Source organism: Notamacropus eugenii, chromosome 1 (assembly GCF_028372415.1).
Source record: "Notamacropus eugenii isolate mMacEug1 chromosome 1, mMacEug1.pri_v2, whole genome shotgun sequence".
In the NCBI taxonomy this organism is placed as follows: Eukaryota; Metazoa; Chordata; class Mammalia; order Diprotodontia; family Macropodidae; genus Notamacropus; species Notamacropus eugenii.
Window position 1 is genome coordinate 361,777,910 of NC_092872.1, and position 22,677 is coordinate 361,800,586.

At 35.7% G+C, this 22,677-nt stretch overlaps 1 protein-coding gene and 1 pseudogene across 8 annotated transcripts in view; both read right to left on the reverse strand.

Moving 5' to 3' along the window:
• The window catches only part of PAPOLA (poly(A) polymerase alpha), a 76,725-nt gene that overhangs the window by 31,504 nt on the left and 22,544 nt on the right, over positions 1-22,677 (reverse strand). For all 8 annotated transcript variants that reach the window (XM_072630294.1, XM_072630292.1, XM_072630298.1 and 5 more), the window contains 10 exons: positions 22,491-22,557; positions 19,936-20,017; positions 16,385-16,494; positions 16,028-16,081; positions 7,513-7,624; positions 6,808-6,897; positions 6,582-6,720; positions 5,075-5,147; positions 3,075-3,195; positions 2,149-2,233 (listed from right to left, as the gene is read on the reverse strand). In XM_072630294.1, the coding sequence (XP_072486395.1) occupies positions 2,149-2,233; positions 3,075-3,195; positions 5,075-5,147; positions 6,582-6,720; positions 6,808-6,897; positions 7,513-7,624; positions 16,028-16,081; positions 16,385-16,494; positions 19,936-20,017; positions 22,491-22,557 (933 nt within the window). The remainder of the gene's footprint in view (positions 1-2,148; positions 2,234-3,074; positions 3,196-5,074; positions 5,148-6,581; positions 6,721-6,807; positions 6,898-7,512; positions 7,625-16,027; positions 16,082-16,384; positions 16,495-19,935; positions 20,018-22,490; positions 22,558-22,677) is intronic.
• LOC140518287 (cytochrome P450 2S1 pseudogene) lies at positions 17,125-19,066 on the reverse strand (annotated as a pseudogene).

Sequence of the window (22,677 nt, forward strand, 5' to 3'; positions counted from 1 at the left end):
AAACTCTGCTCTCAAAAATAATTTCAAACAAACATTTCGAAGACACTACAAATCAATACTATGCCTTCACATTTAGACATATAAGGAATGTTGACAGTTTGCTTTCTGTATGTTTGTTTGTAAAGAAAGGAAACAACCGTGAAATTTTCTGGATGACGTCCTTCAAATATAAACACCTGAATATAATGAATGATAGAAGTGCATGTAGTAAATTGTATTCTAAAAAAACTGCAATAATGAAGAATAGACAAATTTAGGTAGTTTAACTGTGCTACTATACATACATCTGAGGTAACCAATTTTAAAAGACAAATTTAACTTTGTCTCTCATGATTTGGTTTAACTATTTTTTGACAGTCATAACAATTTGAGACTACAATAAACTTTGTCATCAAGAGGTTCTTATCGCTAAATATTTCTAGCTTTTAGCTCCTTTTGCAAAACTTGATGTCGTTAGAGAGGAATACCAAAGCATGGGAGAAATTTTGCGTGACTTAATTGCTACACTGTCATAATTTTAAATATTGAAGTATAGATCAGGTTTTTATTATATTTAAAATACATCCATATCATCAACTTGATGACACTTTCTGATCTAATACATGAAAGTAAATTACCATTACTCATTAAAGAAATATTTGTTTGACAAATATGCAGCAAAATATGAATGTTTTCAGGCTGAATCATTTAGAAAAAGGTAAATTATAACTGATTTTAAGTAAAATATAAAAGGGATCCCTATATCAAGGTTTTTCCAAACAAAAATTTTCTTTATAAAATCAGTCTGTTGCTTCCCTAGTTGCATGAAACAAACTAATGAGAGTCCAATCCCTGGTATATTAAACTTGCAAAGGGCAAATCTGTGTGAATGTAGCTCCTTAACAAGTTTGAGTAGCATCACTACATATTTATGATGAACATTATTTTCTTCTTCTGTTGTCAACTACTATTCTAACTTATTTGAACTGAATTTGAAAAACAGTAGTACCTAAGCCTACATCAAACTTAAATGATCCTAAAGCTAAAAGGGAGAAAAATTCTCTGAACACAGTTTCTAAAGAAAAGGTAGAGATGATCAATATTATAAATTATTTAAGCTGCCATTGATAACACAGTCTTCCAAATGCAATCCCCAGAACACAAGTCAAGTGCTCTACTGTTGTTTTTTTTCCATGCAAATGGTACAGAAACAAAACACAGAGACATTATGATGGTCATCATTCATTTTTTTTAATTGGGGAATAGCATATTAAAATCTTGCTTAGATTATTACATAACACAATCCAATACAAGATCAGATGGTTAGAAAATTTCAAATCTTAAAAAAATTGAAAAGAAAAAAATGTGGGACTCTGGCAAAATTTCAGCTCAGGGCAAATAAAATGCAGTCCATTTTTTTCAAGTATGATTTATTATGAAACTTACAATTTTCATCAAAACCAAATACAATTAAAACAGGCTTCTGACCTGTACTAAAAAGGTATTAAACTATTAAGAGTAAAACATCTATGTTAAAAATATTAAGTTGTCTAGGCTCCTAAGAAAACTTTTTTCAAATATCTGAAGGGACTTCCTTACTATGAAAAAATAAGGATGGGTAATAAATATAGCCTACTGAAAACATTTAACTAACAGTTGGCTACGTATTGAGCAAATCAGTAAGATATAATTTCACAAATTTAAGTGACCATAATCTTTCTAAATGTAAATTTTTAACAAGAACCTCTCCCTTCTAACAGTTCTACGTTTTTCATCCTTTAATCAATAACACATAGCCTTCCATTAGCCTAAAATATCCAAGTATTAAAAATAAGTAGGAAAAAAACACATATTTAGCATTTGTCCTTCTAGTCAAATCACTGACAACAATTTCCACTCATTAAGTGATGTCTTCATTAATGAAAGCTAGTTAAGTTATTTGGCAACCAATTATAAAGATTAAATATTATCCTGAAAAAGAGATGGGGAAAAAAGAAACATCAACAAAAAGTGCTTACTATTCTAAATATTAGAGAATCACAGGAAAATGAGAACCCTCAAACCTAAATTCTATCAGAAGTGTTTGTCTAATAAAATGTATCATAAATACAGATATATCACTGTGAATATTAAAAAAGCAATACGTCTGCCATGCCTTAAAATACATACTTGTACTTTTGAAAGAAGTTGGGAGCTTCAAAAAGTTTGGACCACTCTGCCTTACTCAGCAAAATTTCATCTGTGATAGCAAGACCTAAATTAAAGACATAGTAAACTTCTTTGCATATTTCACTATAAATGTTAGCAATCTGACAATTTAAAAACTTGTGTAACACACGCATACATTATAATGCAACATATTTAAATTTACAAAGACTTCCTTATTCTAAAACTACTAATTATGGAGGAAAAGCCATAAACATAGCATTTGGCAATTGTGGGGGTCATTACTGAATCAAGTCAGTAACCAAGAGTAAGAGTAATATTCAAATACTTTTTATATAAACAACTCCAAAAATTAATGTTATCTAGGTTGGAGAGAAAAAAAAATCAGATTTCTTCCCGTTCAGATTTTTCTTCTATTAAAAAATGGTCACTGGAGACCTATATATTCCCATAAAGGGTAACACAAAGTGGAAAATCTTACTCCATGTTTTGAACTGCATGTCGTTTTAGAGCTCTTGATGAAAAATAGAAGGTAATACCCCATTCTTGCCCAACTTCCTTAAGGGCTTTATCCTCCTGTTTGCTTAGTCTCTGCCTGTGTAAGAAACTAGAAACTGTAATTCTATATGGCAAAAATCTATTAAAGCAAAGAGACTTCAATACTCATACAACACTTAAAAATTAAAACTTTTGCTATCTGTGTCAAATCAAATATAGATTGTATATCTGGAAAGGAAAAAGTATAAAACATTACACTCACAAGTGAATTCTCTAGAATATACTGTAATTCTGTAGAATATACTGCAATCCTTAAATTCCAGTTTGGAAATTACCATTTTAGTCAATACCATACAGCACAATGCTACTAGGATTATAACAGTATTTTAAACTTTTGTATGAGAGAAAAGGGTAAGGATAAAAGAACTTACCTTGTTTAAACTCCTCAACCATGACCATCCGTGTAGAAACGGACACATTGTACGTAGAATTCTGTTGTGGGTATGCTGGTGTAATTATAGGCATAAGATGGTACCTATCACTGGGGTTTACCTATATATAACAACAGCCAATCAGTTTCTTCAAGTACATATGCAACAGAAATTTGGACTTTTATCCTTTTTGATAAACTGAACAATGATCAATTTTAATTGTATTTATTGTCGAAGATGAAATCAAGAAAATGCAGGTCAGTAAGCCCTGTTTTGAAATTGTTTAGAGTACCAGAGAATAAATCTTATCTATCAGTCACAGGTTTAATGTAAGAAAATGATCATATTACACTAAATTTTTCGAGATACACAAGTGAATGTAGAATGTAAGAAAGACTAATTTAAAACGGTACCCTAAAAATAAACTTCTTTTTTAAATAAAAAAGGTGAACTGTACTTGGGTTCAATTACAAGCTCATTTTCATGAAAGTGCTATATTAAAACATCTGCTCATAAGCACTTTTTGTAATCTACCTTTACACTATTACTAGGAACAAAGTATCTAAAATGAAAAGACAAACTTTGTGTACCCTAATTATTGAGATATTAATATAGTACTCAAAAATAAAACATAAACTCTGTCCCACTCCAAAAAAAAGAAAAAGAAAAAAAAGAGGGGAGAAGGAGGCAAGGAATTGCTATAGGCGAAAAGTATACTTCCTAAACTACTACGCTTTAAGGTTTCCAAAGGAAAGTTTTAACATTTAAAAAAAATCAAAATTAGAACCATGTTGTTAAAACATATCCTAGAATCAAAGAATTTAAGAACTGGAACAGAAATGATCTACCCCAAAGTTTGAATTTTACAGATGAGGCAAATGAGGCCCAAGGAAGGCCTTGCCACTGGTTAAACAAATAATAAATGGCAGAAATCTGACCTAGAACTCAAATCTCCTACTCCCTAGGTATCCCACTACACTTTGTTGTATCACACTATAAATTTCACATAAAATATCTAAGAAATACTTAAAGTTAATACTGCTCATATTGGTTTTGCCTTTTAAAAAGGTTGATAGTATTATTTAAAGACCCAGTTCTAGAATAAATGCTGAGGAGCTGAACTGCCTTTTTATCTCAAATCCAAGAATCTGAATTACAACTCAATTTACCCTTGAAGTTTGAAAGCTTTTAAATATATTTAGCCTTTTTTTGATCAAGAGGAACAGAAATAGTTTTAGAGCTGTGATGAGACTAGCAAAATCAATAATGGCACAGGATAAAATGTACATAAACACATTAAAGTTATGAGTGATTTTTAAACATCAATTAAGTCTCTTATTTTGAGATCCTGAATTTTATTTTTCTTTCAAATAAAAAAAAATGCCAAAATGAATTATTTTTTCAGTAGTGATGGTAACACCCAAAAGAACTAAAATTAAAGCTATTTCTTAGTTCAAACACATTAATAAAATTTGCAGAAATTCAAACCAACTGTAACAATTATATCAAGGATGATTAAAGTGATACTTCTTGAAAGTGGTCACATACTAAATGATTTTGCCAACAGCTTTTGTATTACAAATCAGTTTTAACAAAATGTTTACATAAAATAAATACAGGGAATATTTTTAGTAGCCTTTTATTTTGTTTTCTTATGCACAGATGCCCATACAACTTTTACTTACATAGTAATAATTGCATGCTTAAGTATGTATTGTAGGTTGCAAATCTCTTACTGAAGTCACTATGTTCAGCTAGATAATATATATTCTTAAGTATGTTCTAAGTTCACAGGGTACAAAGTAATTATATCCTATAAACTATAGGACCATTACAGTTGATGTTATAATGAAGAAAATATAACTTCTGAAACAAATGCCAATAGCCAGCTACATCCATAAATATCTACAACATGAAGTCTCCATGGAGTTTCTTTAAGCAGTTGATTTTACTTTTTACTGTACAGTGTGAATTTATAGGGGAAAAAATAATACACTAACCCTTGGGTCCCATACAGGCAAATTAAGATTGCATTCTTCAGGTTGTTTCAATAGCACTGGATTTGGCCATTCCCTGTTTAAAAAGATTGTAGCACTTGATAAGACTATTGGACATTACCATCTATACTTTTTTTTAATAACAAAGTACTTTGTGAAATGTGATCCTTCTTCATTTTGCCCTCTTGACAAATCAATAGATGAAAGACTTGTTATTTTTTTCTTCAAGTTAAGTCTATGTAAGGCGCCTTCTTTCTAAACTACTGAATCACAAGAATCATTTGAAAAATGTGCTAATTTGCAGTCCTGAAATGGCTGGTAAAGCCATTATACAGTAATAACAATCAGCTCTACCGTAAAATATTTTGAAATGTTCTTCAAATCAAATTGAACCATGAAACGAACCCACCCTTTAAGAAAGAGAATTCATTCTTTATTCTACCTGAATCCATAGGCAACTGGAAAAAATAATACCGAAGGCAGCATAAGCAGTTACAAAATGTATACGTAATAAATAAAAGATTTTCCACTAAGATGCTTAAGATGATATATCATTAACAACTGGATAAAAGAAAGTACTTCTATGTAGTGGGATTTCTTTAAAGTCAGATACTTTAAAATTAGCTACAAATATTAGCCCATTTAAAGGCTAGATAGAGGGCATTTCTAAGACTTATCAGCACTGTTATAGAAAGTTTAAAAGTATTTTAAAACATTTATTTAATTCTAAATAAAAAAATCAAAATGAGTAGGAAACAGGTGACCACACACATACAAATACAAGAGGATAAACCCCATGGCTTTTAGATCAACAGCAATACTTTTAAGGGAATGATGAAAACAAGTTTATTAAAAAATGCAATGGAATTCCATAAAGTGATAATGGAATAACTACTTTTCTTATGCCTTAAACATTTCAAAAATTAAAAAAATTAAAGTCACTAAATCCATCAATAAAGACAAAATAACTTAAAAAACTATTCAGGATTTCTTTAAAAAAAGAATGTTTACAATATGTGCACATTTTAAAAGGTAGAAAATTTTATTAACTATCTGAGAAAAGCAAATCTACAGTAAATGACTAACTTTTCAAGTGTCAAGAAATAGTTCTTCTTGCATGTTTTTGTGAATGTATTCTTCTTACATGCTTCCTGTGTATGTTATACCATCAAAATTTTATTAGCAATAACTAATTAACTGAGTGCTCCCCAAAACATACAACTTTAAGTTTAAATAAGTTTCAAAGTGGGAAGAATGGGGAAGGCTTTCTCAAAAAGTTAACGAATATTCAAAGTTACCATTTTTATTTGCTTACACATGACATTCATGTTAAAATTAAAGAGTTTATGTGGAGATTTCTTAGTGTTGAAATAATAAACATTATATCGCTAGCCTGCATCCTTTTGGGCGGATAAATAAAATCTGGAACCAGTTGCAGAAGTGTCATAGAAATAAGACTAAACTTCAGTGTCTACAATCAATTTTATTTTAATATAATCTAAACACATACCATTTAGAAAATACCAAGAAAAATTTATGTACAAGAGTTGATGCTATTGCATTTGGATAAAGCTGGCAAGTTCTTGCTACTAGCATAGCCCAGGAAACACCACCGAGGAAACCTAATATATTGGAATAGATGTTGTGGCCTGTTGATAGGGAAAAACAAAAAGTAAGTTACTGGGGAACAAAATACACATCATTTTAATTAGCTACCTAGCAAATTTTGAACTCACGTTTGGCCCAAAGTTTGATAGCTCTCAGAGTTAACCTGAAGTTGTCAATGTTTGGTACTAGATGTAAAATTTCGTCGGTTACCCTGCAACCTAATGAACAAAAGGGAGGGGAAAAAAACACATTTTCAGATTATCAAAAGTTCATTTTAAAATCTTATATCCATTTATTCAAAATTCCCTAGGTCCATAACTAAGAAATAAACTTAAAAGCCTGATTAGATTATTTTATATATTGTAATGTAAAACACAAGTTTAGATGATGAAATAAACTCAGAAAAAGACTAGCACGTTGAATTCTGTCCATAAAATGGAAAAATAAAACAAACCTTTACTACTGAGCTTCATGTTTCAGCTCATAACTGACACTTGTTAGTCCCATTAAAAAATATTAACCATAAGGGACACATCAACATATTTAAGTTATTAAGAATAACCTGTTCACATTATTTCATTAATTCTTTAGTTCATCTTCTAAGTTAAAGGGATAACACTGCATTAAATCCTTTATCTTCAGAAAAGAAAGGTAAAGATCAAGTGTTTTTTTTTAATTAGATCATACTGGACACACCCTTGAGCACTACATACTAATCCAGCCTCATGCAAATACTGAATAATTCAAAATAAGACTCAACTATTAATGCACTAGAAAAGCTCAAAGAACTTTCTTATTTGACAAGAAAAACTGATATTATGTGTTTTACATACCATTAAGACTTCTTATGCATCTAATATCTAAATTTTTTAGTAGACTGTCATCACGTAGGTCCAAATCTTCAGGAATAGTCTGCAGTGCTAATCTTGCAAACAAAATATCAATCTAAATCAAAACAAAAAAATAATCATTCCACATCCACAAACTACAGAATTTTATTTAAAAAAGTAATTTCCAGAATACATAGAAAATTATTCTTCTGAAAAGTTTGTGCTACATCTCATGACATAATAACCTTAGTAATGTCCTCTTACTACCCACAAGAAGGGTAAATTATTCAAATATAGGTCCTTCTATCCAGATACTGTTAAAATACGGTAATGAGTGGATCAAATGATATCTGCAATTTGCAGCACTGACCATATTTAGCTTATGGGTCTCACTGTGTGCATACGTTATCTATGCTAGTTTAATTTCAATGGCAAGTATATATTACCAAAAGAGTTTAGCATATTGCTTATTGAGTTATTACAAACAGTAAAACAATGTTCTACGGATGGGAAAGGGAAAGAATTTTCAGAATGGTAAAAAATGTAAAGCATTCTTATTGTTGCTTTTGGCAGACTAAACCATTTATCATGAATTCATGTTATCCAAATAGTTGGAGAGTCAAACAATTTTTAAATAGATAACATTAGAACAACAGTGAAGAAAGAGAAGGGAATTGTACCTATTTCAACATGATATTAGAACTACACATTGAAACATAGCAAATTACTGCTGAATGATAAGAATGATAAGACTTCATACTAAAACAAATGAACAGAGACTAATAGAAGTTACTTTAAAGAATATTTATCAGGAAAGGTGGGTAAATAAAGAAAAGGTGAAATACATGTCAGAAAAAAATACTCTTTCCAAATCTAAAATATAAATCATTTTCATTCCTCTGTAGCTACACAATTTTTGCAGTATAGGATACCAACAAATAATCAGACAGACATCTGACATTGTGAAGCAGTAAAACATATTTTAGACAAGCGAGGTCATACAGTTTACTTAAGGGGAAAAGTTTTCATCTAAAAAACCCTCAATCCCAAATGAAGAGAAATTCAATAAGATATCCTTTCAAAATTGGTCTTATGTCTACTTTGCTTGTTTCACTTTTCTGAAGCATTAGAAAATGTTTAACTCAATTATAACATTTCAAAGAACAGAATACCATAGAATTTTAAGACAGGATAGTGTAGTGCAAAGAACAATGATCTGCAAAATAAAATGTGTATGTATACACACATACACGCAAAAAGGTACAGAATAGTCTAATGGCTAGAAGATTAGTCTGAAAATCAAAAGGACAAATGTTCATGTTCAGCCTCTGAAACAACTAGCTATGTGATCATGGGCCCATTTTAAGTCCTCTCTGATGCAGGAAATCCTTTAAAGTTAAATTGCTGATAAGCATGATCAAAGAAAGTTACCATGCCTGGAATTACAACCAATGAAATCACAGGCTGAAGAAGAATAACTACTCCCCTTGAAGTTGAACTATAATTAGCAACAACATAGCTATCCTAAGACTTACATACCTTTAGCATGGCACTCTAATTATGTACTGGGGAGTTGAGAAATCGAACATTTTATGTGTATTACTTCTATTAAACGCTTCTCAATATATCTTATTTCTATATAAAGTGAATTAATTACTTACAACAATATCTCATTTAAACAGCAAGGTTACTGAGTGTCCCTAGTGATTTCCCACTTCCAAAGTCCTATTCAGTACGGAGATTTCCAAATCAAGAACAACATTTTGGAAGTATGATAGAGAAGAATTTATACACCTTTTCATAAAAGCATTTACTTCAAATAACTTATCTTCATGTACTTCGAGGTTTAGTTGGGTAAATAAATCAAAAGGGAAAACTGAGTTACTACACAGTTTGATTTTCTTTTGTTTAAGGGGTCGGGGGAGTGAGGGCATAGATAAAATTCCATTGTATAGAGAACTACCAATAAGGAAACTCCCTCAACCAATGCAAGCTTGGTAAACTCTCTATAATTCATTTGTCTAGAACAACTAACTAGGGAAATAAGACGTTCAGTGATTTGGTCAGGATCAAACAACTAACTAGTGCCCCCAAGTCTTCCTTCTCACTCTCACCTCTCAGAATCTTTGGTTTCCTTCAGATCTCTGTTGAAGTGCCACCTTGTAAATGAATCAGTTCTTAATTTTCATTGATTAGTGGGTTGTCAATGGTTGTTGTTCAACAGCAAGCTAAGTATGCTGTGAAATGCTTTCCTATACCTCAAGACTTCACACTCCTCAACTACACTTTGTTATCTGCTCTTACAACCACCAGTTTGGCTAGGCCACAGTATGTGTGACAGGGAGTTGAAATGCAGTATGTCAGAGCCAGGTTGTAAAAAAAAAAATGTTCAATGCTAAACATCACTATTTGACCCCAGAAACAATAAGATATAATTGGAGATTATTAAGTAAAAGGGAAGTGTAGGGGGGATGGGAAATGGAAATCTTGGTTTTCTAATGTTTTCAGTGAATGAGGAAATCAAGAATGACACTGAGCTTATGAACCTAAGGAAAGTGGGACGATGGTGGGGCCTATGACACAAACACCAAAGTTCAGAACTGGGATGGGTATGGGGGGAAAAGTAATGAGCTATATTTTGAGGTTTTTTAAAATTCAAGGAAGAGGGGAGAGGAGCCAAGATGGCGGAGTAGAAAAACACACATATGCTAGCTCCGAACCCACAGCCCATAAAATACCTGTAAAGAAGAACTCCCAACAAATTCTAGAGCAGCAGAAGCCACAGAACAACGGAGCAGAGGAGATTTCTGTTCCAGAGAGACCTGAAAAACTGATCCAAAAGGTCCGTCACGCACCAGACCCAGAGCAGAGCCCAGCCCTGCCTTGGCCGTGCGGCACCAAGAGGAGCAGATCCAAGCAGGCTTCAGGGACAGAATCTCCAGCGGCCACGCAAGTCCCTCCACCCACAGGTGACAAGTGTCGGTGAGAGGGTCTCTTTGGCTGGTCGAGAGGGGAGTGGGGTATCCCCATAACTCAGGCGCCCTCAGGAGGCAGCAGCAGACAAGGCCTCCCAAAGCAGGCATAAACCCCCTGAGGGAACTGAGCCCTATGTGGCGGCCCTGCCCCCCACCTGAGCACCTGAACTTAATCTCACACTGAATAGCAGCCCCGCCCCTGCCAAAAGCCCTGAGGCTGGGAAGCAGCACTTGAATCTCAGACCCCAAGTGCTGGCTGGGCTGATCTGGAGGCGACGTGGGGGTGGAAAGGACACTCAGAAGTCAAGTAACTGGCTGGGAAAATGCCCAGAAAAGGAGGAAAAAAAAATAAGACCACAGAAGGTTACTTTCTTGGTGAAAAGATATCTCCCCCCTTCCTTTCTGATGAGGAAGAACAATGCTTACCATCAGGGAAAGACATAGAAATCAAGGTTTCTGTATCCCAAACATCCAAAATAAATACTCAATGGGCTCAGGCCATGGAAGAGCTCAAAAAGGATTTTGAAAATCAAGTTAGAGAGGTGGAGGAAAAACTGGGAAGAGAAATAAGACAGATGCAAGAAAAGCATGAAAAACAAGTAAACACCCTGCTAAAGGAGATCCAAAAAAATGCTGAAGAAAATAACACCTTGAAAAATAGATTAACTCAATTGGCAAAAGAGGTTCAAAAAGCCAATGAGAAGAATGCTTTCAAAAGCAGAATTAGCCAAATGGAAAAGGAGATTCAAAAGCTCACTGAAGAAAATAGTTCTTTCAAAATTAGAATGGAACAGATGGAGGCTAATGACTTTATGAGAAACCAAGAAATCACAAAACAAAACCAAAAGAATGAAAAAATGGAAGATAATGTGAAAAATCTCATTGGAAAAACAAATGACCTGGAAAATAGATCCAGGAGAGACAATTTAAAAATTATGGGACTACCTGAAAGCCATGATCAAAAAAAAGAGCCTAGACATCATCCATGAAATTATCAAGGAAAACTGCCCTGACATTCTAGAACCAGAGGGCAAAATAAGTATTCAAGGAATCCACTAATCACCACCTGAAAGAGATCCAAAAAGAGAAATTCCTAGGAACATTCTGGCCAAATTCCAGAGTTCCCTGGTCAAGGAGAAAATATTTCAAGCAGCTAGAAAGAAACAATTCAAGTATTGTGGAAATACAATCAGGATAACACAAGATCTAGCAGCTTCTACATTAAGGGACTGAAGGGCGTGGAACATCACATTCCAGAAGTCAAAGGAACTAGGACTAAAACCAAGAATCACCTACCCAGCAAAACTGAATATAATACTTCAGGGGAAAAAAATGGTCTTTCAATGAAATCGAGGATTTTCAAGCATTCTTGATGAAAAGACCAGAGCTGAAAAGAAAATCTGACTCTCAAACACAAGAATGAAGAGAAACATACAAAGGTAAACAGCAAAGAGAAGTCATAAGGGACTTATTAAAATTGAACTGTTTACATTCCTACATGGAAAGACAATATTTGTAACTCCTGAAACTATTCAGTATCTGGGTAGTGGGTGGGATTACACACACACACACAGACACACAGACACACAGACAGACACAGACACACACACACACACATCAAAGAGTGAATGGAATAGGATGGGATCATATCTTAAAAAAATGAAATTAAGCAGTGAGAGAGAAATATATTGGGAGGAGAAAGGGAGAAATGGAATGGGGCAAATGATCTCTCATATAAGAGGCAAGCAAAAGACTTTTTAGTGGAGGGAAAAAGAGGGAGAAAAACATGAAGTTTACTCTCATCATATTCCACTAAAGGAAGGAATAAAGTGCACACTCATTTTGGTATGAAAACCTATCTTACAATACAGGAAAGTGGGAGAGAAGGGGATAAGCACGGTGGGGGGGGAGGATGAGAGGGAGGGCAATGGGAGGAGGGAGCAATTTGAAGTCAACACTCTTGGGGAGGGACAGGATCAAAAGAGAGAATAGAAGCAATGGGGGACAGGATAAGATAACTATAGGGAAATATAGTTAGTCTTACACAACATGACTATCATGGAAGTCATTTGCAAAACCACACAGATATGGCCTATACTGAATTGCTTGTCTTCCAAAGGGAATGGGTGGGGAGGGAGGGATGAAGAGAAGTTGGAACTCAAAGTTTTAGGAACAACTGTCGAGTTCTGTTCTTGCTACTAGGAAATAAGAAATACAGGTAAAGGGGTATAGAAAGTTATCTGGTCCTACAGAACAAAAGAGAAGATGGGGACACGGGAAGGGAGGGATGATAGAAGAGAGGGCAGATTGGTGATAGGGGCAATTAGAATGCTCAGTGTTTTGGGGTGGGGGGAGGGAACAAATGGGGATAAAATTTGGAACCCAAAATTTTGTGAAAATGAATGTTAAAAGTTAAATAAATAAATTTAAAAAAAAAATTCAAGGAAGAGAGATATTCAGAAGTGAACAGAAGCAGATCAGTCCTGTTAAATATAATATATAAAACAAAAACTTTAGATGAAGGAAGTTTTTTCTTATATGACCTTTCTACTCTCAACAAATGACTGTTAAATTCATTTTTAAATTTTTGTTTAAAGATCACTGGTAACTGGAGATAACAATTTCAACTGAAAGAAGGCTGGCAGGACCCATACTGCAAGGGTTTGAGAAATGAGTGAGTAGAAGCACAAATGTAGACAGTTTGTTCTAGGACTTTAGTTGTAAAAGGGAAAAAAAGATATAGGGCAATAGCTTGAAGGGATATAAGAGGTTTTGAGGGAAGATATGCAAGAAAGGAACAAATGGAAAAGAAAAGATTGAAGATGGGAGCCGCTGGGAGCTGCGGGCAATTATGGGGGGGAGGGGCAATTTGATGGAAAGCCAAGAGGAGATAGGATTAAGGGTTTAATGTGGAGATTAGCCTTGGAAGAAGATCTGGGATAACGTCAAAGGGTCAAGATGTAAAGTACAGAAGAGGAGAAACTCGCAGCAAACATCCTCTATTTTCTCAGTCAACTGTAGGGTAAAGGCTTCAGCTGAGAGGGTGAGGGAAATGCACTGTGTAGAAGGCTTTCAGAGAGGGAAGAGGAAGATTTATAAAAATTTCTGTGACAAGTATGATAAGAGATATCAATGATGGAAGAGTATAAAGATTATCTTGTCGTGACAAGGATTCCAGTAAGAATATATAACAAAAATCTGTATCTTACCTAGTTAGCAAGATTCCATAATTTCTTGTAGCTTAGTTATATAGCACATAAGTAGCAATGGAGGATAAAAGAGTAATCCATGATTGGAGTTAACAAGGCATGAGTTGCAATTCATTAAGATAGAAAAGGATTCAAGCATATAAAATATTATAGAACTGACAGTTTACTAAAGAGTTAATATGATAGGAAAAGAATGTAGCCAATACAAAGGCAATGGCCTGGGCAAGGAATGAAGGGTTGGCCGAACTAGAGGTCACAGTGAAAACAAAAAATAAATATAGGCAAGAATAAAGCACTGGATATAACTGAAATGATAGGTTATGATTTAATAAAAGAACTGCAGAGTTCCTGATTATGAAAATGGAACTATGAAAAATTTAAAAGATCTCTGTGTGGAAGAGTATAGATGTTATAAGAGCTGAATAGACTGAGGAACTGGAAAATTAAGGGGCCTGAGGGAATACCAGCATTTAAATTGACATCCTATACTCTAAGTAGGACTCAGGATGGCAAAGAAGACAGTAAATGAGGAACTAAAGTCACTGAGAAAAGAAGAATAACCAGGCAGGGCTAAGCAGACAGATACTAGAATCTGGACTGGGTGATAAATTTGGATAGCATGAATCCTAAAGGCAGTGAGGCTACTGAGTGATGGCAGTAGAAGAAACATAAGCAGCAATGGGGAGAAAAGAATATTCCAAATGCCAATTCAAGAACCTGTGGTGACTTGAGTATAAGAAAACATTACTGAGTAAAGGATGGATAGGGATGCAGTAATATTCAGGCCATTCCAAGTTTCAGTAAATAAATGCTAGATGCCATAAAGGAACTCTAGAGGAAGAAAATAAAGTGAAAGGAAGCTTCCTAATTATAGTAAAGGAGTTCAAGAAGAGATAATGCAGAGTAGGTACAGCTTGGGATGCTACAGGCCTAGAGTGGAGGTGGGTGGGAAGAAGGGAACAAGAAGCAGAGTGTGAGAAGATGGATGGTTTATTCTTATGGCGCAAAGAATTTAGCAGTCACTAAGATTAGGAGAATAAAAGTTAGAAGTCTGCTAACACAAGAAGAAAATACCATCCAGGAACAAAGCATCCAACTGAACTTCCTTATTATTATTTCTGGCCATATTTTACTAGTTCTTAAATAAAAAGATTCATGTTAAATAGAATAAAAAAACCAAGACATCCTTTTAAGCTAAGCGGTAACTACCACAATTCAACAAACTTCTTTTAAAATTATATATAGACAACCTAAGCAGTGCTTCAGTGTTATATGGTAAAGAGTTTTAAGTAACATTTATATTTTCTAACATCAATAGCTTTCATGGTAGATTACAGTCTCTGAAAAGTTTTAAGAAACAGAACATAAGCTCCTTGAGGGCAAGGACTACTTCCCTGTTGTCTTCATATTGCCACTGCCTGGAACATAGTAGATACTTAAATTCTTTATTTATTACCCAAAGGGCAATGGAAAAGTATGTAATGAGCATGAACAAGGTAAAATATGACACAATCAAGAAATTGTCAATAAGTGCACAAAGGGCACTGTCAAAGAAATGTCTGAGAAAAAAATCAGTGCCTTATGTACATAGGAAGAACAAAAGACAATCTATATTTCATTTGCATCTGTGTCATGGAAGAGGGCAGGTACATGGTACAGTCAACAGAACATTGGCTCTAAAGTCAGGCAAACACAATCCAATCTGGCCTCAAGACACTTACTACCTGGATGACCTGGGCAAGTCACTTTACCTCCACTTGTATCAATTTCCTCATCTGTAAAATGGGCTAATCATAGCACCTATCTCTCAGGGTTGTTGTGAAAATAAAATGAGATAATAATTACGAAGTGCTTACCACAGTCCTGGCATATAATAGGTGCTACATACATAAAGGTTAACTATTATTATTGTTATTGGTGAGATGACGATGATGATGTTATGGGAACCTAAACAAGGCCCTCAGAACATCTTATGGGCCAGTTTTAGTTAACATATGGTAGAGACATGGGTAAGAATAGAATGGAATAAGCAGGTATGGATATGTTGTAATCTGCATTACTGAAAGAAGTATCCCTCACCAATGAGATTACAGATGTACTGGATAATAAAAGGGTAAAAACAGCATAAGAGTGACACTGCTACCTACCATCAGTTCAAATAACTCTTAAAAATATCAGGAAAGCAAGCACTAGAGTTTAAAAGCTGTATTAATATGCATCACCACCTAATTCGTTAATCCTATTCTCCTTAAAGTAAACTTAGGTTCCTCTCATGTCAATTAGTTATACTACAGACATAAACAGAGACAAAGACAAATTAAAATTTCACTTTACCTCTATACCATCAAAACATAGCTTGATAACTGGTACAAACGCCTCTTCAACAGCCTAAAACCAAATTCAAAAATTTCAGTATCTGAAAAGCCATATCCATTTCAGTAGCATGCTCATATTAAGTAAAATAACTATTTTGGGGGGCACTGGAAGAGGGAAGGACATGATCCTAACACTGTGCTGTATTTTAACTATAAAAATAACTAGCTACCACAAATTAGTCAGGTAATAGAGCTTGAAACATATTAACATACCTACTCTACTCAAATAATCCTGTATATTATTAATCTATGACTGAAATCCTCTACTCCTTAAAATGATAAATTTGTCCAAATTAACAGATGCATTAAACTTTACCCTTAAATCTTTTACTTCTTCCTGTAGCTTCAATTTTTCATAGAATGAGGTGAAAAAGTCACTTCGGTCAACATGTCTTGGTGCAACACACAATGCATCAATATCAGCACCTGAAAGAAATAAATCCATCAAATGCAAATGGCACTTCAGGGAATGGTACACTCTAGATCAAGGATTTTTAATGCAGAATTGGCTAACTTATTTTTCTCAATGTCTTGCTTACTGCTTTTCAATATAATTGGTTTCCTCAGCAATCCTATGCATTGTCTGTATTTTAAAACCATTACTGAGATCCATAAATTTCACAAGACTGTCAAAGAGTTAATGGCACAATAAATGTTAAGAATCTCTTCTCTAACAGATAGATAAGTATTTTTCAAAGAAACAAAGTTTTAACACTAAAAAGCATAGAAAAGTTATAGGCTTTCAATAATTAGAATTTTCAACACCCACAAACACCCCCACCCCCACAAACACCCCCCCCCACACACACACCCCTACACATATGATTTCACCGAAGTAAGAATTTTTAGGGAGGAAATTTCCCTTCATGTAAGGCACATAATATTCTGCAACTTTCAAGTTCTTACAGAGATGCCTAGGGCACTGAGAGATTAAACCCAGTTTGAGACTGAAAGACTTCAAACGAAGTCTTTCTGACTCCTAGGCTGGTACTCTATCCACTATATCACAAGGAAAAGAACAACATCGTAATATAGATAATCACTAGCTTTTCGATCATTGACACTTTTTTTTTTTTAACTTGAATCTTTAACTCCAAATTGGCCCTTTCTACAGCAAGAATGCCTTACATGTAGGAGATGGCTAACAAAGGGTGTGTTGAATTGAATAAATACAGGATGTTGGTCTGTCTGCATGTGCAAGCAAAGTTGGAGATATATGTTGAAAGTGAGTCTCTGGAATGTATGAATCTGCTCTTAGGTCTTTGCTTTCTGTGAGCCTGTCTCTGGACCCCTTGGGCCCATTCCAACTGGGGCACCAGTTCATGAGCCCTGGAGGTTGGGTTCTCCTGCCGCCCTCTCCTCCAGCCAATCAGTGGGGCCTGAATCGAAGCTGGAAGGTTGGAGGAATGTTGGCGAAGCCACTGGTAGGTGGCTGGAGGCTCAGAGCCCCTGGTGGGGATGGTATCTCCAGGGAGAAATTCTGGAGGATGGTGGCAAAAAAGAGGAAGAGTTCGGTGCAGGCCAGGCCTTCCCCAAGGCAGATTCGCTTCCCTAAGGAGAAAGGCAGGAAGGCCTCGTTTTTCTTGAATCAGCCATCAGCATCCAGGAAACGGCTCAGGCTGAATTCCTCTGGCCGCTCAAAGAATGCTGGGTCATGGAGAACAGACCCCAGGAGTGGGAAGACTTCAATTCCCTGGGGCAGGTCATAGCCCTGGAATGATGTGGGCTTTGTGAGGGCACTGGGAACCCCCATAGGGAGGAGGGCCAGGAACCTCTGAACCTCACACAGGAAGGCATCAGTGTAGGGGAGACACCCACGGTCTGCCAGGCTGGGGGCCCGCTCACGCCCGAATTCTCGGCTCAGCTCTCCTGGATTCGATCTTGGACCTCTGGATATTTAAGCAGGAGCAGGAAAGCATATTTGAGTGTGGCACTGACTGTCACCGTCCCCCCAAAGAGCAGGTTCACAGCGGTTAGCAGGAAATCCGTGTGGCCAGACCCTGAGTCTTTTTCTTCCTGGCTCATTTTGAGCAGGAAGTCATTCATAAAGTCTCGGACAGGGGCCTGAAGATCCAGTTTCTCCTGGTGCTGCTGAATCTGGCTTGAGACAAAGGTTGCCAAGGTGCTTAGGTGGTCTGTGAGCTGGTTATGAGGAGCTGAGAGATATCGAAGGATGTCTGACAGGTAGTACCAGGGGACCCAAGAACATCTCACAAAGCTGTCCCCATGAGGTGCTCATCTCCTTCAAGATGCCAGCAGCAGCAAGGACCACAGCTCAAAAGTCCTCATCTTCATAGTCAAAAACGACTCCCAAACAGGAGAATGCAGGTGACACTGGAGATGGCCTGAGACAGTAGCAGGGAAAGGTCCAGCAAGGACCCTTGGGTATTCTGTAAAGCTCCGACCAGGTAGCGGGCCTCCTCCTGAATCTGTTCTTCTCCTTCCTTCTTTCCCATGCCCAGGTTTCTTAGAGAGAGAGTGGTGAACTTTCGAAGATATTTCCACTGTTCTCCATTGGCAAAGAAAATGCCATGCTCATTGAAAGTCTTCTCCAGTGTGGCTACTTTCCCTCTTCCGGAGAATGCCTCTGCCTGGTTCACCAATGCCTCTTTGATGGCCTCATAACCACTTAGGATGACTACAGGCCGGGAGCCCAAGTGAACGGTGAACACAGGGCCATACTTGGCATTGAGCTGGAGCAGCCCAGGGTACAGCGCCCCCAGCCACAGCTGGCCCAGATTCCCCAGCAGCGGCAGCGGCGGCCGCCCCAGAAGAAGACGAGAGAAGCGGCGTCCCAGGAACCCCAGGAGGAGGATGAGCAGCACGAGGAGGAGGAGGTGGAGAAGGAGGAGGGAGACAACCCCTAAGCCCAACGCCATCCCAAGCCCGGAGCAGGGGAGAGCCATTGCCACTTCTTATAAGACGACACAGGTTGCCTGCTATGGGAAGTCTGGGATGACTGATAACTACCATTTTAAGAAAAACTGTTTAGGTGAAGAGAATCATCAGTAAAACCAGAAAACAAGGGTTAAAAACTAGAAATTACTGTTTCATTCAATGTTCTTAATAATATAGTCCACATTTTTTACTACCCTCAATCCCAACTCTTTACTCAAGTCAGATAACCTCTTTGGCACAGGGGCCAGACCAACCCTTAAGTCAGATATAAAATTCAAATACCACCTCTAATGCTAAGAGCCCAGACAAGACCTCAAGAAGTTCCTCATCTCTAAAATGTGAAGGTTGAATGTAAAGCCAAGTTCTAGATCTACAATACTCATTGTTGACCTATCCATGACATACAATTCAAATCCTCACACATGCCTCTGATCTTCCTAGGGTAGAACAAAAAGACTGCCTCCTCTGTAAGACCTTTCCCTTATAATGCTAGCCTACGATGAATTATTGCTTCTCTATTTCCAGTTGCTCAATGGCTCCTCTTCTCAACTCTCTCAAATACCTGTCTTACCTATCCAAGTTTCCAGATCCTTATGAATCAAGAACATCTATCTTTTGTAATCTATATAACACCCTGTGTACTATGGACATAACAGGATTCCAATCAACAGAGATGAATGGCTAATGGCAATCTATAAAAGGTCAATTGCTATGTCATTTTTCCTTATCCCTTCCTAGCTGAGCAAAAGGAATACTTTTGGTGGACTGCAAAGCAGAAAAGGAATGATCTTGAAGAACACTCACCCTTACCTATTTATAAACTATCAACTATAAATTTATCCTTCAGCCTCACTCAAATACCTAACTATAGTACACAGGAATTAAAGTGACATTTTTCCCCCAAACCAACAAAAACAATCCCCAATACACAATATAAAACTGTCTCCACGTAAATAAAATAACCTTTACCTTTTGTATGTACTCCTAATCTGTAGGATCCAAATGTAAAAATTTTTCCTCCAACATTTTCAATTACAGACTGTGGAAGATTCTATTAAAACAAAAGACATAATAAGATTATCTTTCAAATGTAGAAGAATGAAAATTATTTCTGATGATTTTTACTTTTCAAAAAAAGACCCAAAAAAGTTTTTAACACAGACAAACTTGGATCTGAAAGGTCTTCAGGGATCCTACAAACTGTATAAGCTCTATAAATTTATATGCCCTTCACATACTAAATTTCAAAAACCTTCAGAAATCTCATTTTTCAAGACATATTCTTTAATTTATCAAGCCCATGTGACTAAAGGCCCAAGTCAATCAAAAATTTGTTTTTAAAACACAAACATACACATAAAGTCTTTAATGACTACAATATTCAATTTTAAATGTTAGCATTCTCCACTTTTAATTGCAATGCATTCCTAGAAACGATGTCATAAAAAAACACTAATACAAACCAACTTCTCCCACAGGAACAATGCAATAACTGAGCTTACATTCCCAAATGACTAAAAAGTAAATAAATTAATCAAGGCGCTACAAAAGCCTTTTAATAACTATTTTATGCACTATATCTCACAAAATGAGTATATTTTCCTTCTCCCTTCCGTTCCTCCCTTTCCACACTTACTGTGTGCATGTGTATGAATATATGTGCATATATACAGATAGTTCTTGCTTTATAGAAATTCACATTAATCAAATTCAACTTTACATAAAGAATTCTGAAAAACACATTCCAAAAAAAAAAAGTTATATTAACTTTACATTACTGTGTTGTGCTCGCTCTCCACACAAAAAAATAAACAAAGGCCTTCCAAGTTAAAGCAGAACTGACACACTAAGAGACTGCTACCAATGCACCAGGTTTGGGGAGCTACACCTTAGCCTAAAAGAGCCAGGGTCTCACATTAAATCCTAGGCCATCTCCAGTCATCCTGATGAATATCATGCCACTGGACCCAGATGGCTCTGGAGGACAAACTGCGACTGGTGACCTTGCACAGCCCTCCCTCACTCAAATCAAAGTCAACCGCAAGTCATATCATCATCTTGATGTCATGATCCTCTTCAAGAATGAAGGACAAACACAAAAAATTTTAAAACAAAGGCAGATCTACCATTTCTCTCTTTTGCTTCCTAACCATTATTCAAAATTCCATTCTGTTCTCCCTCATCTTTGATTTCCACTTTTCCTGGCTTCCTTCCAGTCCCACCTACTGGAAGAATCCTTCTCAATTGCCCCTTAATGCTAATGCCTTCCCTCTATTTACTGTCTCTAATTATACTGTATATAGCTTGTTCGTACATAGTTGTTTGCAAGTTGTCTCGCCCATTAGACTTTGAGCATCTTAAGAGAAAAGATCATCTCTTGCCTTTCTTAACTCAGTACCTGGAACACAACAGGTGCTTAATAAATGCTAGTTCACTGACAATACCAGTATTGTTAGTGCATTTCATACTTCGCTGAAAGGCATGAAAATAAATAATTAAACTTAAGGCATTAGAAATACCTAAAAATTTGTTTCAAAAAATCTGTAGAATCAATAAGACAACATAAATATTAAACACATGGAATTGCCCTGTGTTTTGATGAGTGGAGTTGAGGTCTGATTGTCAATTATACAAAAAACATCTATTAAATGTCTATTTATGCTATCCATAATGTAGCTGAAAAAACTCAGAATTTCCTAGCTCTTTTGAAGTCAACATCTGTTACTACCCTTTGAGATCCTATTCTAAGTCTTTATTTTTTTTAATAAATCATAGTACAGGTAAACTACCTCAAGAAATTAAGTACCATTTTTAACACTAGTTCTATGGGTAAAATGTCCTGCAGCAAAAAAAGAATTTGGAAGACTGACGAACGTATACACTATTCCAGCTTTGGTTATGTGTGTCACACTCTCACAAAAAGGGAATAAGGTTACCCAGAGAATAATCTCCTCATTAGATCAAAGTGTGGGATGATAGCTAAGTTGTTTCTATATATCATAAGTTGGATGATTATAACTCAGAGACTGTCTAATACTAATTGCTAAGTCACCCCAAAATTTAAATGCAGACTGACCTAATTCAGGAAAATTAAACGTATGAAAATACAAACATAAAATACACCAATCAAGAATTATTCACATTATTAATGCTTTACTTCATTAATGGAAGAATGAAGGATTGGTTCAAAGAGCAATTCCCCACATTACTTACAATTATTTTATTTAAACAACTTTTCAACAACCTATCTATTGTTCAAAGTAAGACACATCTAGCTCAAGAAATGAATTTAAATTCTCAAATACATTAGTCAAAAATATATCTAATTCCTTAGGCTGGAGTTTAAGACCCAAAGTCATAACAATCCAGTAATAAATTTTTATATCAGCAATACAGAATGGACTATGAATTGGCCATCAGACAATTTTTGGCCTCCAATTCAGTTAAGGGTTCTTTACAAATCTGAATAATGGAATAAGGTTATTGTTATTATCATACTTATAAAAGTCTTAAAATTTCCATACCTTGCTTTCACTGATTTCCCGTATCCATTCTTTTACCAGGTTATTTAATTTTCCCAAAATTAAAATCCTGTTGAGAAAAATTAACATTTTCTCTATATTATCGTTTACAATGCTCATCATTCAGTATCACCACTGATAAGATGAATAAACTAAATCCCAAAAAACCTTTTCATAGCTGAATAGTTTC